We start from the raw sequence: 15,973 nt of genomic DNA on the forward strand, positions 1-15,973 counted from the left end.
TGCTATACAGTATGTAAAAGGATACAGAAAAGTCTTGCCACAAATCAAATCTACAAGTATTTACTTAAATGTCTGCTCTCTAAACCCATTGCTAGGCAATGTTGAGGATAAGAAATTCTAGAGTACTACTTCCCCTAATAGAGTTTATTGTAGTTGTGGTAACAGCACTAATATAAATAAAAATAGTCTGTGGAAAAAAATGTACATGTAAGTTAAATTGTATAGAAAGACAGTAGAAAAAAGTAAGAGGTCAACTTGGGCTTGAAGAATTAAGAAGTGCTTCGTCAAAGAAGGATGTTGAGTTGGACTTGCAGGTATATTTGGGAGCTACGTGTGAAAAGAATTGTCAGCAGAGACACAAAAACTCACCTATGTGTAGTATTTAAATCTTGCCTTGCCCAAATAATCTTATTTTTTGTTTTGTTTTGTTTGGGTTTTTTTAGTGAGGCAATTGGGGTTACGTGACTTGCCCAGGGTCAAACAGCTAGTAAGTGTTAAGTGTCTCAGGCTGGATTTGAACTCAGGTCTTCTCGAATCCAGGACCAGTGCTTTATCCACTGCACCACCTAGCTGCCCCCAATAATCTTATTTTTAATGATTATCTGTTCTGAGCACCAAAAAGTAAATGTGTGGGATGTGCTGTGCGAATATCAACCAAAGGAATTGGATATGTTGCATCTGGAGAAGAGACTGCTTGGGGACTTTATAATTGTTTTCAGATTAGGGAAAGCAAGTATTTTGGGGGCATTTCAAATACCCTCTTTCTCCCCATTGAACCCTTACTTAAAAGAAAGACCAACAGTTAAGCAAAAAAAAATCTGATAATGTGATAAAGATTTAAAATATATCTCTTCGTGGTGGGGGAAGAGAGAGAGATTTTTCATTATCTCTGAGACCTTCAATTTTTTTTTCCAGTTAAATAGGTTTTGATTTATTCTCAGTCATCTTTTCATTCACATTGTTGTAGTGTATATCTTGGTTTTATTTATTTTTGGTCTATCTAAATTTATACAAATCTCATCTTTTTCCGAATTATTGATATTTGTCCTTAATGCATAGTAATATTCCATTTTATTCATATTTCTGCCACTGGTTTCCTTGGAGGAGGTCCTGGTATTCAAAATGCTGTCATGTGGAAAAGGCATTCCATTTAATCTTCTTGGCCTCAGAGGGGAAGCAACACCAATAGCAACCTGTGAAAGTTAAAGAGGTCATCACAATTAGAGCTTTCCAAAAGGGGTTTGCCTCAATTGTTATTTGTTTCCTTTTCATATTTCCCTGTGCATTCTTTTGCAGATAATAGTGCCATTGTTCCCCTGGCTAAGTAAGCTTCCTATTAACATTTTTAAATATAAATAAGTCAAATTAAAAACTCAGTTGGTCAGTTGGCTCTTATATTTGACATTTCTACATTTTAATTGTTTACTACAAAATGAGAGGGTTTTCACCCAGATAGATATATCACTTACCACAAATTCCTTTTGGCTTTCTTTAGCCAGAGTTAGTCGTGACAAATAACCTCCTGGATTTGCCGCCACCTTCACCTCCTAAACCAAAAACCATCGTCTTGCCTCCCAACTGGAAAACAGCCCGGGATCCAGAAGGAAAGATCTACTATTACCATGTTATCACAAGGTACAATCATGTTTAACTCTTAAGTGTAATTTTTCTTAAATAACTGGCTGGTTGTCAGAATCTGGTCTTATGTTTGCCATGGCTTGGGCCTTTGCTATTCCAGAGGCCTAACTAGAATGATAATAGCTGATTTTTAAGGAGGGTCTACAGCACATAGTTACCATGATGCAAACACCTTTGTTAAAGTAGTTGAGGAGCTAGCTATGACCTTATATGACCTTGAAAGGACCAGTGTATCAACATTTACATTTTTATTTTTTACTTTCCTGCCATTTTCTTGGCAAAAGTTGAGAATTGACTGTACAAACTATTTTGCCATCAAAATGTTAGCTATTTTTGTTTGCTATTGATAGTGGTTTGTAGTATGAAGGAATCAACCCTTGTTTTCATAAGTCTGTTGCTGTAAAACAATTCCCCATTATTAAGTTACTTGTAGCTTATTGAAGGTAGTGCTTTTAAACTTGTCCCCAGGGGCAGCTAGATGGCAGTGGATAAAGCACCGGCCCTGGATTCAGGAGTAACTGAGTTCAAATCCGGCCTCAGACACTTGACACTTACTAGCTGTGTGACCTTGGGCAAGTCACTTAACCCCCACTGCCCCACAAAATAAAAAAATAAAATAAAAATAAAAATAAACTTGTCCCCAATAGCAAACTCATCTAAAGCAGCCAGTGGCCTTGACAGTTGTAAACAGAACCTCTTCACATTGGAAGGAGCCCCTAACAACTCACATCTAAACTATTGCATTAGCCTCCTATTCCGTAAACTCCAGTGGCTTCCTGTTAGCTCCAGAATCAAATATAAAATACTGTTTGGCTTTTAAAGCTTTTCACAGATTAGCCCCTTCCTACCCTTGAGTAATTTTATACCTTACTCCCCTCCACATACTGTGTGATACAGTGACATTGGCTTTCTTGTTGTTCCTCTCACAAAACAATCCCATTTACCAACTCCAGGCATTTTCCCTGACTATCCCACATGCCTTCAAGTCTCGGCTAAAGTTTCACCTTTTACATGAAGCTTTCCCCAGGCTCCTTAATCTTAGTGCATTTTATCTTGTCTGGTTTGTACAAAGCCGTTTGCAAGTTGTCTCCCCCATTGGACTATGAGCTCCTTGAGAATAGGGGCTGGTTTTTGCCTTATGTTAACCAAAAGTCTTAACTCCACAAGACATGAGTTGTAACTTGATTATTACAAGATAAAGGAACATGCTTGTTGGAACTACTTATGCCAAGTACAAATACAGGTGGAGTCTTAGGTATTTGTGGGTTACAGCAAAAAGGTGGTGGGGGGGGTCAAAGGAGAGGGGAAAAGGATGAGTCCCCTTCCCAAAGTGAGGAAAAAGGGGACAGTAAGGCAGGGGTGAGAGCATGAGTGAGCAGGATGGCAGGGACTGCATTAATTTCCTTTGGGAACTGTTAGACCATGAAGATAGGATGGTCTGCTTATCTACAAGGGTTCCAGATAAAAACAGTGTATCATTCTGAAGTAGAATGGCTGGCACCAGGTTCAACTCTCAAGGGCACATTGAGAGAGTTCAGTTATGGTTAGAAGTACCAAATTATGTTAGCTCAGGGAGCTTCATTATGGAAAATAGGGCAACTCAAGAAAACATTCAGGGAGCCCCTCCTCACTTGGTATTCCCTGATTACAACACAATGCCTAGAAAATAGTAGGCACTTAATTGAATTGTTGATAACTTGACATGTAGAGGGGGTGGCCTTGTAAAGATGGCCCGTTTCTTCCTTAGAGCATATATAGAGCATTTTTCACAATGCTCCTGCACTAGCCTCTTCATCATAAACTTCAATGTTAGTGTTGCTGAGTAGATCAGCATTCTGAAATCCTGTTTTTTAAAAAAAGAAAGAAAAAAAAAGGAGGGGCAGAGCCAAGATGGTGGAGAAAAGCCAGGAAGTTGTCTGAGTTTTCCCGTGTTTCCCTCAAAAACAACATTAAATCAAGCCTCTAAACAGATTCTGGAACTACAGAACCTACAAAAAGAGAGACACAATCCTCCTAGTTGAGATAATTTAGAAGACTTCAGGAAAGGTCTGTCTCACCTGGGTGAAAGGGGGGCAGCTCAGCTCAGTGATCAGCTCCACACTGCTGCAACTCTACACAGCTGGGAGTGGGGCAGCTCAGAGCAGTAAGAAGCTTGCAACAGTGACCCCTGTGCCCCAGGACCAGACTTCAACTTTATAAGTTTAAAAATAGGCTACAACATGAGCAAGACACAAAAAAGAACCCTTACCATTGACAGCTTCTATGGTGAAAGGGAAGACCAAAATTCAAACTCAGGTGAGTTTGTCAAAATGCCTACAAGTGAAGACTCAAGTGGGAAGATGATCTTGTCTCAAGACCAAAAAGCCTTTTTTGAAGGGCTCAAAAAGGCTTTTAAAATGAGAAAGGTAGAAGAAAAAATGGAGAGAGAAATGAGTTACACTGCAAAAAGAAGCACAAAAATTGACTGAGAAAAACAATTACTCTAAAAATACAATTGGCCAAATGGAAAAAAAAAAGTGCAAAAGCTTACTGAGGAAAATAATGCCTTAAAAATTACAATTGGGCAGATGGAAGCTAATAACTCGATGAGATACCAAGAATCTGTTGAGCAGAATTAAAAGCCTGAAAAAATAGAAGAAAATGTGAATTATCTTACTGGAAAAACAACTGACCTGGAAAGTAGATCCAAGAGAGATAATCTCAGAATTATTATTGGACTACCTAAAAGCAATGATCAATAAGAGAATTTAGATACCATATTCCAGGAAATTATCAAGGAGAGAACTGTCCTGAAATTGTAGAGTCAGAGGATAAAATCATCATTGAAAGAATCCACCGATCACCTCCTGAAAGAGACCCCAAAAGTAAAACTTCAAGCAATATTGCAGCCAAACTGCAGAATTATCAGGTGAAGGAGAAGATACTCCAAGCAGCCAGAAAGAAACCATTTAAATATCATGGAGCCACAGTCAGGATTGCATAGGACCTGGCAGCTTCAACATTAAAGGATCACAGGGTTTGGAATATGATATTCAGGAAGGCAAAGGAGCTTGGATTACAACCCATAATCAACAACTCAGCAAAGCTGATCGTTCTTTTTCAGAGGAAAAGATGGGCATTCAGTGAAATGGAGGACTTCCAAGGCTTCCTGAGAAAAAGACCAGAACTGAATAGAAAATTTGATTTCCAAATACAAGACTCAAGAGAAATATAAAGAGCTAAACGTGGGGGCGAGGGGGAGGGGGGGATGGTTCAATGATGTTAAACTGCTTGCATCCCTATGAGGTAGGATAATACTTTGAACTCTGGGGATCTGTATGTCTGTTAAGGTATTGTTATTAAATTGACTTTGGTGTGATGATATAAAGAAACTTAAGGGGTAGAATAAAAGAAGACTAGGGGGAGGAGAGGAAGGGGGAGTTGGAATGGGGTTAATTACATCATCTGAAGAGGCACAAAAAGAACCCATTACAATAGAGGGAAAGAAGGGAGGAGTGAGCATTCTTTCAACCTTACTCTCATCAGATTTGGTTTAGGGAGGGAATAAAATACACTACCATTTGTATAAAGTAACTTAGCTTACCTTTTAAGGAAACAAAAGGGGGAAAGGGTGGTATTGATAGGAGGGAGGGTAGGAAGGGGGGAAGGGGCAAGGAAAAGAAGGGCAGCTGATAAAAGGGAGGGCAGATTGAGGGAGTCATTGGTCAGAAGCAAAACACTGGTCAAGAAGAATAGGGTGAAAGAAGGGAAAAAAGTACAAACAAAGGGGAAAAGAGGATGGAGGGAAATAAACAGTTAATAATCTTAATTGTGAATGTGAATGGGATGAACTCTCCCATAAAACAGAAGCAAATAGCAGAGTGTATTAAAAATCAGAATCCTACAATATGTTGTTTACAAGAAACGCATTTGAAGCAGAGAGATACACACATAGTAAAGGTTAAAGGTTGGAACAATATATTATGCTTCAGCTGAAACCAAAAAAGCAGGGGTAGCTATTCTTATCTCAGACAAAGCAAAAGCAAAAATATATCTAAAGGAGATAAGGGCAGTTAGGTGGCACAGTGGATAGAGCACCAGCCCTGGATTCAGGAGGACATAAGTTCAAATCTAGCCTCAGACACTTAACTAGCTGTGTGACCCTGGGCAAGTCACTTAATGTCAATTGCCCCACCAAAAAAAAAGAGAGAGCGAGCTAGAGAGATAAAGAAGGAAACTACATCTTGATAAAAGGTATGGTAGATAATGAAGTAATATCAATACTAAACGTGTATGCACCAAATTGGTATAGCATCCAAATTCTTAGGAGAGAAGTTAAATGAGTTACTAGAGGAAATAGCAAAACTATATTAGTGGGGGATCTGAACCTTCCCCTCTCAGAATTAGATAAATCTAACCACAAAATAAATAAGAAAGAAGTTAGAGGTGAATAGAATATTAGAAAAGTTAGATATGATAGATATCTGGAGAAAACTGAATGGGGATAGAAAGGAATATGCCTTTTTCTCAGCGATACATGGCACATACTCAAAAATTGACCATGTATTAGGGCACAAAAACCTCATAGTCAAATGTAGAAAGGCAGAAATAGTAAAAGCATCCTTCTTAGATCATGATGCAATAAAAAATTACATGTAATAAAGAACCGTGGAAAGGTAGACTGAAAATTAATTGGAAACTAAACAATCTCATCCTAAAGAATGGGTGGGTTGGGGCAGCTAGATGGCACAGTGGATAAAGCACCGGCCCTGGATTCAGGAGTACCTGAGTTCAAATCTGGCCTCATACACTTAACACTTACTAGCTGTGTGACCCTGGGCAAGTCACTTAACCATCTTTGCAGATGATATGAAGATATACTTAGAGAATCCTAAAGAATCAACTAAAAAACTGCTTAAAGCAATCAACAACTTTAGCAAAATTGGAGGAGATAAAATAAACCCACGTAAATCATCATAAACCAACAAAGTCCAGCAGCAAGAGATAGAAAGAGAAATTCCATTTAAAGTAGTGTTAGTTAATATAAAATACTTCGGAGTCTGCGTGCCAAGACAGACCCAGAAACTCTATGAACACAATTACACAACACTTTTCACACAAATAAAATCAGATCTATTTAATTGGAAAAATATCAATTGCTCATGGACAGGCCGAGCTAATATAATAAAAATGACAATTCTACCTAAATTAATCAGTGCCATGCCAATCAGACTACCTAAAAATTATTTTATAGAGTTAGAAAAAATAACAAAATTCACCTGGAAAAACAAGGCAAGAATATCAAGGGAACTAATGAAAAAAATGCACAGGAAGGTGGGGTAGCTGTACCAAATTTGAAGCTATACTATAAAGCAGCAGTCATCAGAACTATTTTGGGGGCGACTAGGTGGCGCAGTGGATAAAGCACCGGCCCTGGATTCAGGAGTACCTGAGTTTAAATCTGGCCTCAGACACTTGACACTTACTAGCTGTGTGACCCTGGGCAAGTCACTTAACCCCCATTGCCTGGCAAAAAACCAAAAACCTATTTGATACTGGCTAAGAAATAATGATGGATCAATGGAATAGGTTAGGCACAGGAGACACAGTAGTAAATGACTATAGTAATCTACTGTTTGATAAACCCAAAGACTCCACCTTCTGCAATAGGAACTCCGTATTTGGCAAAAACTGCTGGGAAAACTGGAAGATAGTATGGCAGAAACTAGGCATAGACCAACATTTTATACCTTATACAAAAATAAGGTCAAAATGGGTTCAAGATTTAGACATAAAGGGTGACACCATAGATAAATTAGGAGAGTAAAGAATAGTTTACCTCTCAGATCTAGGGAAAGGAAAATAATTTATGTCCAAACAAGAGATAGAAAATATTATGAAATGCAAGATGGAAAACTTTGATTACATTAAATTAAAAAGGGTTTGTACAAACAGAAGCAATGCGGCCAAAATTAGAAGGGAGGCAGAAAACTGGGAAACAATTTTTACAACCAGCATTTCTGATAAAGGCCTCATTTCTAAAATGTATCAGGAACTAAATCAAATTTATAAGAATCCAAGTCATTCCTGAATTGAGAAATGGTCAAAGGATAAGAACAGGCAGTTTTCTGATAAAGAAATCAAAGCTATCTATTGCCATATGAAAAAATGCTCTAAAATCACTACCACCTGACACCTACCATATTGGCTATTATGACAAAAAAGGAAAATAATAAATGTTGGGAGAAGCTGTGGGAAAAAATGGAGCACTAATGCATTGTTGTCGGAGCTGTGAACTGATCCAACCATTCTGGAGATCAATTTAGAACTATGCCAAAAGGGCTATGGGACTGTTCATACCCTTTGACCCAGTGGTACCACTGCTAGGTCTGTATCCCAAAGAGATCATAGAAAAGGGAAAAGGACCCATATGTACAAAAAATATTTATAGCAGCTCTCTTCATGGTGGCAAAGAATTGGAAATTGAGGGAAGGCCCATCCATAGGGGAATGGCTAAACAAGTTGTGGTAGGGGGCAGATAGGTGGCACAGTGGATAAAGCACCAGCCCTGGATTCAGGAGGACCTGAGTTCAAATTAGACCTCAAGACACTTGACATTTACTAGCTGTGTGACCCTGGGCAAGTCATTTAACCCTCATTGCCCTGCCAAAGACCAAAAACACAATCAAAAGAAAGAAGGAAACAAATTGTGGTATATGAATGTAATGGAATACTATTGTGCTGTAAGAAATGATGAGCAGGAGGAGTTCAGAGAAACCTGGAAGGACTTATATGAATTGATGCTGAGTGAAAGGAGCAGAACCAGGAGAACATTGTACGTGGTAACAGCAACATTGTGTGATAAACAATGGTGATAGACTTGGCTCTTGTCAGGTTGTCAGTACAACGATCCAAAACGGTTTCAAAGAACTCATGATAAAAAATGTTCTCAACATCCAGAAAAAAGAACTGAATTCTGTTTTGTGTTTTTGTTTGTTTTCTTTCAGGGCAATGGGGGTTAAGTGACTTGCCCAGGGTCACACAGCTAGTAAGTGTCTGAGGCTGAGTTTGAATTCAGGTCCTCCTGAGTCCAAGGCTAGTGCCTTATCCACTGCAACACCTAGCTGCCCCTAAGAACTGAATTCTGAATGCAGATTGAACCATATTTTTTCTACTTTTGGACTTTTTTCCCCTTTTTGAGGTTTTTACCTTGTGCTCTGATTCTTCTTTCATAAGATGACTAATGTAGAAATTTGTTTAATTGTACATATACAACCTATATCAGACTGCTTTCCATCTTGCAGGGAGGAGAGAGGGAAGGGAGGGTGGGAGAAAAAAAATTGTAGCTAAAAATTTTGTGAAAACAAATTTTGAAAACTATCCTTATATGTAACTGGAAAATAATTAAATGCTTTTTAAAAAGTCTTATCTTTCATAAAAGCAAGATCATTGTGGTAAAGATGAAAAGTGATTCAACTCAGAGCACAACTTGTTTTCTTTAAAAAAATTTTTCTACATATCTAAGTACCTTATGAGTTTAGTCTTCAAAATATCACACATAAATGTTTTCTAGAATTAATTTTATTGTTTCCAGTTGCTCCCCCTTAGTAGCCCTTCCTGCTTCCCTATAGCTCTTCTGTTCTTTTCAACTCTGAAAACATTTGAACACTGTGGTAGAGCTATCGCTATGCAACAATATTTGCTTGAGACAATGGTTTTTTCCTGAACCCTCAAATTCTTGTGTAGGCTGTGGAAAGAAACCTGAACGATACCAGAGCAAGAGCTCTATATCCTGCTCCTCTTTCTTTTAATCAGACCTTCAAGGACACCTGGTCTTAAGCTACAGACTACATATACAACACTGTGTGTGACCATCACAGTAAGCCAATTAATGTCCAACCAGTTTTGTTTCGTTTTTTAAAAGCCTGTTCAAAGAATAAAAGAGACTAGAGTAAGGGAAAAGATTTTCTAGGAAGAAAGAAATACTGGTAACTCAACTCTCTCATTTTTCTTGACTCTCTTTGTTTTTCTCATGATGTGTTGAGTTGTGCTTATTTCTGAAAACCCCTTAGGTTTTTTACCTGTTTTCCTTTTTTCTAAACTGTGACATATCTTTTCTAGGCAAACTCAGTGGGATCCTCCTACTTGGGAAAGCCCAGGAGATGAGGCCAACCTTGAACATGAGGCTGAAATGGACCTGGGAACACCAACTTATGATGAAAACCCCATGAAGGTGAGTATGGCCTTTTTTTCCCCTCTATTCACCAGGGGCCAAGTGGTTTGTCACTGCTCTCTTCGCAAAAATAAGAGTCTACATTATCTCAGGATGTCTTTAAAAGATGCTGTGGTTCTTTTTAAACTCTAGTCTCATCTGAAAGTTGTACTCAGTGTTTGTTAATTCAGTCCTGGTTCATTTATTGTTATGAAATGAAGTTAAATTGGTTACATAATACCTCCACAGATGTGATAGTCTGTAGTTCAAAGAAAGAAAAAAAAAACCTTCACAATCCCATTTTGTTCCCCTACCCCCCTGTCATGCCTTTTGGAAAAGAAAAGTTGAGAAGGTTGCATTCCTCCCTCCCCAACTTTTATCTGATAAGAGCAATGCAGAAACAAAAGATTTGGGATATTGTTTTTTCAAATCAAATATGTAAAATATTATACAGTAAAAACAATCCAAAAAACTATACAATAGTGACTCTCTCCACTTATAAGGCAGATTATCTACCTAAGATTGAAACAACCTGGAGGAAGTAATAAAGGGTTTTTCACAATTTAATTCTGCTCATGTTTATAATATCATTGTCATCTAGTGTGATAATCTACCCTTTAGACCAGAACATTCAGTTTTTGCTATGTGAACTGTTTGGAACTATTCTTACCTCATTCTTTTAAGTGCCTGGCTAAGCAGTCAGCTTTGTGTCCCTTAATTCCAAGGACTAGTTTCTTAGGAGAAGACAATCATAGTCTTGTCCTTTAGTTATTTATGTAGTTATAGCCTTATGCTGAATATTGGGGTGAAATATAGAAGTTAAAGTATTAAAACCTATCCTTGTCTTCAAAGAGTTTCTCTATAAGGAGATAAAACTCCCATTATCTATATCTATATCTATATATCTATATATAGATATATATATAGATATATAGATATAGATATATGGAATAAAATATTAATGTATTGTTTAACTTTGTTGTGTACACTAAGTGCCAGCAGAATTTGTTAGGAAGAAGTCATTGAGTTATGAATGGGTCGACATTTTCAAGGAGAAAGTAACATTTTAGCTAGGCTGTGAAGAAGAGCTATTTGCATAGATGAAAGGAGATGTGTAGAGTGGAAATTGCTCTGAACTTGAACTCAGGAAGACCTGCCTAAATATGTGAGCTCCAAAAGTCAGTGGCTGTGATTATGTCTGTCAGTTTTACCTCTCTGAATTTGAATTTTCTAATCTGTTAAATGGAGCGAATAATTAGTCCCTTAGGATTTTGTGTGGAAAAGATAAGATACACTAAAAAGTGCTATATAAATGGCAATTGTTATAAAAAGTTTTGAGAAGACTTTTTTCATTTGATTTGCTGTTTCACAGCCCTGTTGCTTCCTGTGGATTCTTGATAAATAGTATCCTAAATCAGGGATCTACTGAAAGTCTAGGGATGGGATTGCACAATGATAATCATACCTATAATGTCCAACAGTAGAGCTAATGTATTGCCTACTGATCCTCTAGCATATCCAAGGATGAATCAAGACATAGTTTATGTCAATATTTGAGTTAGTCATTAAACATTTATAAGTGCCCTCTATGCTGAGCTCTGGAAATACAAAGAAAGGCAAAAGACAATCGCTCCTCTCAGGGAATTCAGAGACAACATACAAGCAACCATATACAAAAAAGCTATATACAGAACTTATTATTATTGTTTTCTTGTTTATTTTTGTGGGGCAATGAGGGTTAAGTGACTTTCCCAGGGTCTCACAGCTAGTAAGTGTCAAGTGTCATAGATTGGATTTGAACTCAGGTCTTCCTGAATCTAGGGCTGGTGCTTTATCCACTGTACCACCTAGCTTACCCTAGACTTAAATTTCTTAAAGGAAACAATTCATTTGTTACTTTATTTCTCTCTGATTGATTAGATCTAAATATTGGAAGAAAATACCATATTTCAGTCATTTTGCAGGTTGGAAATTCACTATTTGGTCATATATTCTCTTTCTTAGGTCATGAAACATGTAATAATGAGTATATTGCTAAAGACATCAAGTTTGTAGTGGGCCTCAAGGCTAGTCAGAAAAAAATCAAGAGAACCAGGGCTATCACTCTCCTCTATGGGTATCTGAGCAGAAGAAATTTTATTTTCTTATTCTTTTATAATTCCCTACTTGAAGATCAAATCTCACAGCAATGTATAAATCTATTTTTCATTACTTAAAATGAATAATGTGGTCAGGCTTCTTCCTTAAGATTAAAATCTAAATTTTAAACAGCAATACCAACAACAATAGCTAGATGTAATCTTAACCCGAAAGAAGAAACTTTTTCAATTTTTAGTCAAGTATCCCAATGATTTATGTGGCTAAGATAATTAACAATAAACCAATTGTCAAGAGACGATAGGAAACTTACATAATTTTAATACTTTTGGTAACCAAATGGAAATACTTTTTAAAAATTTTTAATTTTCATTGATAATTTTATTTTTATATCATGTTCGTTTCCATATATCCCTGTCCCTTCCTCAGAGAGCCAGTTCCTATAAAAGAATAAGAAGGAAAGTAAAGTAAAGAAAGTTTGGCAAAACTTGACTAGCAGATCAAATTAATCTGACAAATACATGGTATCTCAAAAAGTCTTGGTGCAATTTTAACCTATTAAATTGGGGATAGCTTGTATATGTACTTTTCCTTATACTGAAGTCCTCAAGTTGTACAAAGAAGAACCAGAGCTATAATTTCTCATCTCTTTGACACCATGCTTTGTCATTATTTTCCCAGTGTTCTGTTTTCTTTTCTTCCTTACATTTACTTTGCCGTAATTTTTGTATGTATGTATATATTTTTTTCTGGTTTTGTATCAATTTGCATCAACTCATCAGTCCTCAGTGCTTCTATATTCTTCATTTTAATTATTTTACACCTTCCACTAATGTTCAGTTACATATTGTATCACAGTTTATTTGGCTGCTATTTCCAGTTAATAAGAATTCACTTGGTTTCCAGTTGAGCTACTGTAACAAAAAGAGCTGCTATAGCAGTCCTTAGCACCAGTATTTTGCTGTATATAAGACCTTTCTGGTTGAGCTACCGTAACAAAAAGAGCTGCTATAGCAGTCCTTAGCACCAGTATTTTGCTGTATATAAGACCTTTCTGTCTTTGTCTTCCTTCAGATATATGCTTAATCATCAGTAGGATTTGGGGGACAAAAGGCATAGGTATTTTAATATCTTTTTTTGTTTTTGTCACACAGCCAGTAAGTGTCAAGTGTCTGAGGCCGGATTTGAACTCAGGAACTCCCTGAATCCAGGGCCAGTGCTTTATCCACTGAGCCTCCTAGCTGCCCCTCATTTTAATATCTTTATTACAATCCTAAATGGCTTTCTAAAATAATTGGTCCTCTTCATGGCTCCAGCACTATTATTTTAATGTACCAGTCTTTCCACAGCATCTCTAATACTGACTGTTCCTAGCTTTTCATTCTCTTTGCTAATCTGCTGTATGTAAGGTAGAACCTTTGATTAGTACTTTTTTATCCTTTTCTTTTTAGTGATTAGGAGCAGCTTTTTTTTTTTTTTTTGGTCAGGGCAATGAGGGTTAAGTGACTTGCCCAGGGTCACACAGCTAGTAAGTGTCTAGTGCCTCGGGCCAAATTTGAACTCAGGTCCTCCTGACTCGGGGGCCAGTGCTTTATCCACTACACCACCTAACTACCCCCAGGAGCAGCCTTTTTTAATGGGTTGTTAATAGTCTATGATCAATTCCCCAGGTAGTTTTGAGAACTATTCACATCCTTTGACCATGGATGTATTGGGAAATGGTCAGACCCTCGGTTATGGAAATGTTAGTAATAAGATGAGGTAGTGGCATTAAAAGTAACAGATCATTAATTGTGTATATATAAGTACATGCAGGGGCAGCTATGTGGTGCAGTTGATAGAGCACCGGCCCTGGATTCAGGAGGACCTGAGTTCAAATCCGGCCTCAGACACTTAACACTTACTAGCTGTGTGACCCTAGGCAAGTCACTTAACCCCACTTGCCTCACCCCCCCCCCCCCAAAAAGGTACATGCAAATTGTGGAGTATATGATAGATTGTGTCCCTTTTAACACTACTTGGTTAGCAGTGACTTTTTTTTTTAAGTGAGGCAATTGGGGTTAAGTGACTGGCCTAGGGTCACACAGCTAGTAAGTGTTAAGTGTCTGAGGCCGGATTTGAACTCAGGTCCTCCTGAATCCAGGGCCGGTGCTTTATCCACTGTGCCACCTGGCCGCCCTAGCAATGACTTCTTAATAAATATCCTTAATAGACTACTTTTTCAAGGAATGAAAGATATCCTTTAACCAAATTTCAAAATGCTTTATAAATGCCAGCAGTTACTATCATTATCCTTATCCATCTGGTGCTTAGGAATGGGATAGACAGGCCAAAGGGGATAGGTAAAGCAAAACTAAAATGATAGATCACATTATACTACAGTGCTTAAGGACTGACTTTTTATCATTCATCTGTGTGAAAACTCAAGTATTCCACTAGAAGACCCTCAATGTAGCCTTCTGTTTAATTTGTGTGTTGTTGTTTGGGGTTTTTTTTTAGTGAGGCAATTGGGGTTAAGTGACTTGCCCAGGGTCACACAGGTAGTAAGTGTTACGTGTCTGAGGCTGGATTTGAACTCAGGTACTCCTGACTCCAGGGCTGGTCCTCTATCCACTGCGCCACCTAGCTGTCCCTCTTTAATTTGTTTTAAGCCTATTACCTCATGACTCTTCACCCCATCCCATCCCCTCCGGCCTGCGCGCCCTCCCCCCCCCCCCCAAAAAAAAAAAGTGTCTAAAGGATCTTACTAGCACTGCAAGTGCTAAAAATGGTTTCTTTGTTTGGGGGCATTTTTCACGCTCTTCCCCACTCTATCCTGATTAATTTGATTGGTAGATCAAAGAGAAGTATTCTTATTATTTTTTTGTTTTGTTTGTTTTTTGGTTGGGCAGTGAGGGTTAAGTGACTTGCCCAAGGTCACACAGCTAGTAAGTGTCCATTTAATTTTTTTTTTATAACATTTTAACTTCTAAGCCATGTCCCTCCCTCCCTTCCCACTTTGCTTTAGAAAAGGCTGCCATTTCGGGGCAGCTAGATGGCGCAGTGGTAAAGCACTGACCCTGGATTCAGGAGTACCTGAGTTCAAATGCAGCCTCAGACACTTGACATTTACTAGCTGTGTGACCCTGGGCAAGTCACTTAACCCTCATTGCCCTGCAAAAAAAGAAAAAAGAAAGATAAGGCTGCCATTTCTCTCTCTCTCACATACACCCTCTCACTCATACTCATTCACACACCATACTACACAAAATTCTGTTTATCAGTACTTGGTCTAAAGGTGGGTAGCATCTTCCTTCATAGGTCCTTTGTATTTGATTTGAGAATTTGAAATATTCAGAATAACCTAGTCATTCACAGTTATTCTTCAGTGTTGCTGTGTACAGTATTCTCTTGCTTCTGATCATTTCACTGTTATTTCATGCAAGTCTTTCCATGTTATTCTAAAATCAACCTGCTCATCATTTCTTTTTGTTTGTTTTTTGTAAGGCAGTTGGGGTTAAGTGACTTGCCCAGGGTCACACAGCTAGTAAATGTTAAGTGTCTGAGGTCGGATTTGAACTCAGGTCCTCCTGACTCCAGGACTGGTGCTCTGTCCACTGTGTCACCTAGCTGCCCCCTGCTCACCATTTCTTACAGTAATGTAATATTCCATCACAATCATATACCACAACTTGTTATAGATATTTTAGAACATAGAGCTTCTTTTCCTTTTTCCCTGATCATCTTGGGAAACAGACCTAATAGTGGTACATGTGGGTTAAAGAGTATGCTCAGTTTTATAATTCTTTGGGCATCATTCCAGATTATTCTCCAGAATGGTTGGATCAGTGGACAATTCCACCAACAATGTATTAGTGTTCCCACTTTTCAACATCCTCTCCCACATGTGTAATTTCTTCTATAATTTTAGCCAATCTGATAGGAGTGAGATGACATCTGAAAGTTGTTTCAGTAAAGATTTAGAATACGTTTTCATATGATTACAGCTTTGATTTTTTTACAGTTGAAAAACTGCTTGTGTTCATACCCTTTGACCATTTATCAGTT

General features: G+C 37.9%; 1 protein-coding gene across 2 annotated transcripts in view; it reads left to right on the forward strand.

Annotated features, from left to right (window-relative positions):
* The window catches only part of SETD2 (SET domain containing 2, histone lysine methyltransferase), a 153,441-nt gene that overhangs the window by 111,927 nt on the left and 25,541 nt on the right, over nt 1–15,973 (forward strand). For both annotated transcript variants that reach the window (XM_043994791.1, XM_043994800.1), the window contains exons 17-18: nt 1,496–1,635; nt 9,739–9,850. In XM_043994791.1, the coding sequence (XP_043850726.1) occupies nt 1,496–1,635; nt 9,739–9,850 (252 nt within the window). The remainder of the gene's footprint in view (nt 1–1,495; nt 1,636–9,738; nt 9,851–15,973) is intronic.

Source organism: Dromiciops gliroides, chromosome 1 (genome assembly GCF_019393635.1).
Source record: "Dromiciops gliroides isolate mDroGli1 chromosome 1, mDroGli1.pri, whole genome shotgun sequence".
Classification (NCBI taxonomy): Eukaryota; Metazoa; Chordata; class Mammalia; order Microbiotheria; family Microbiotheriidae; genus Dromiciops; species Dromiciops gliroides.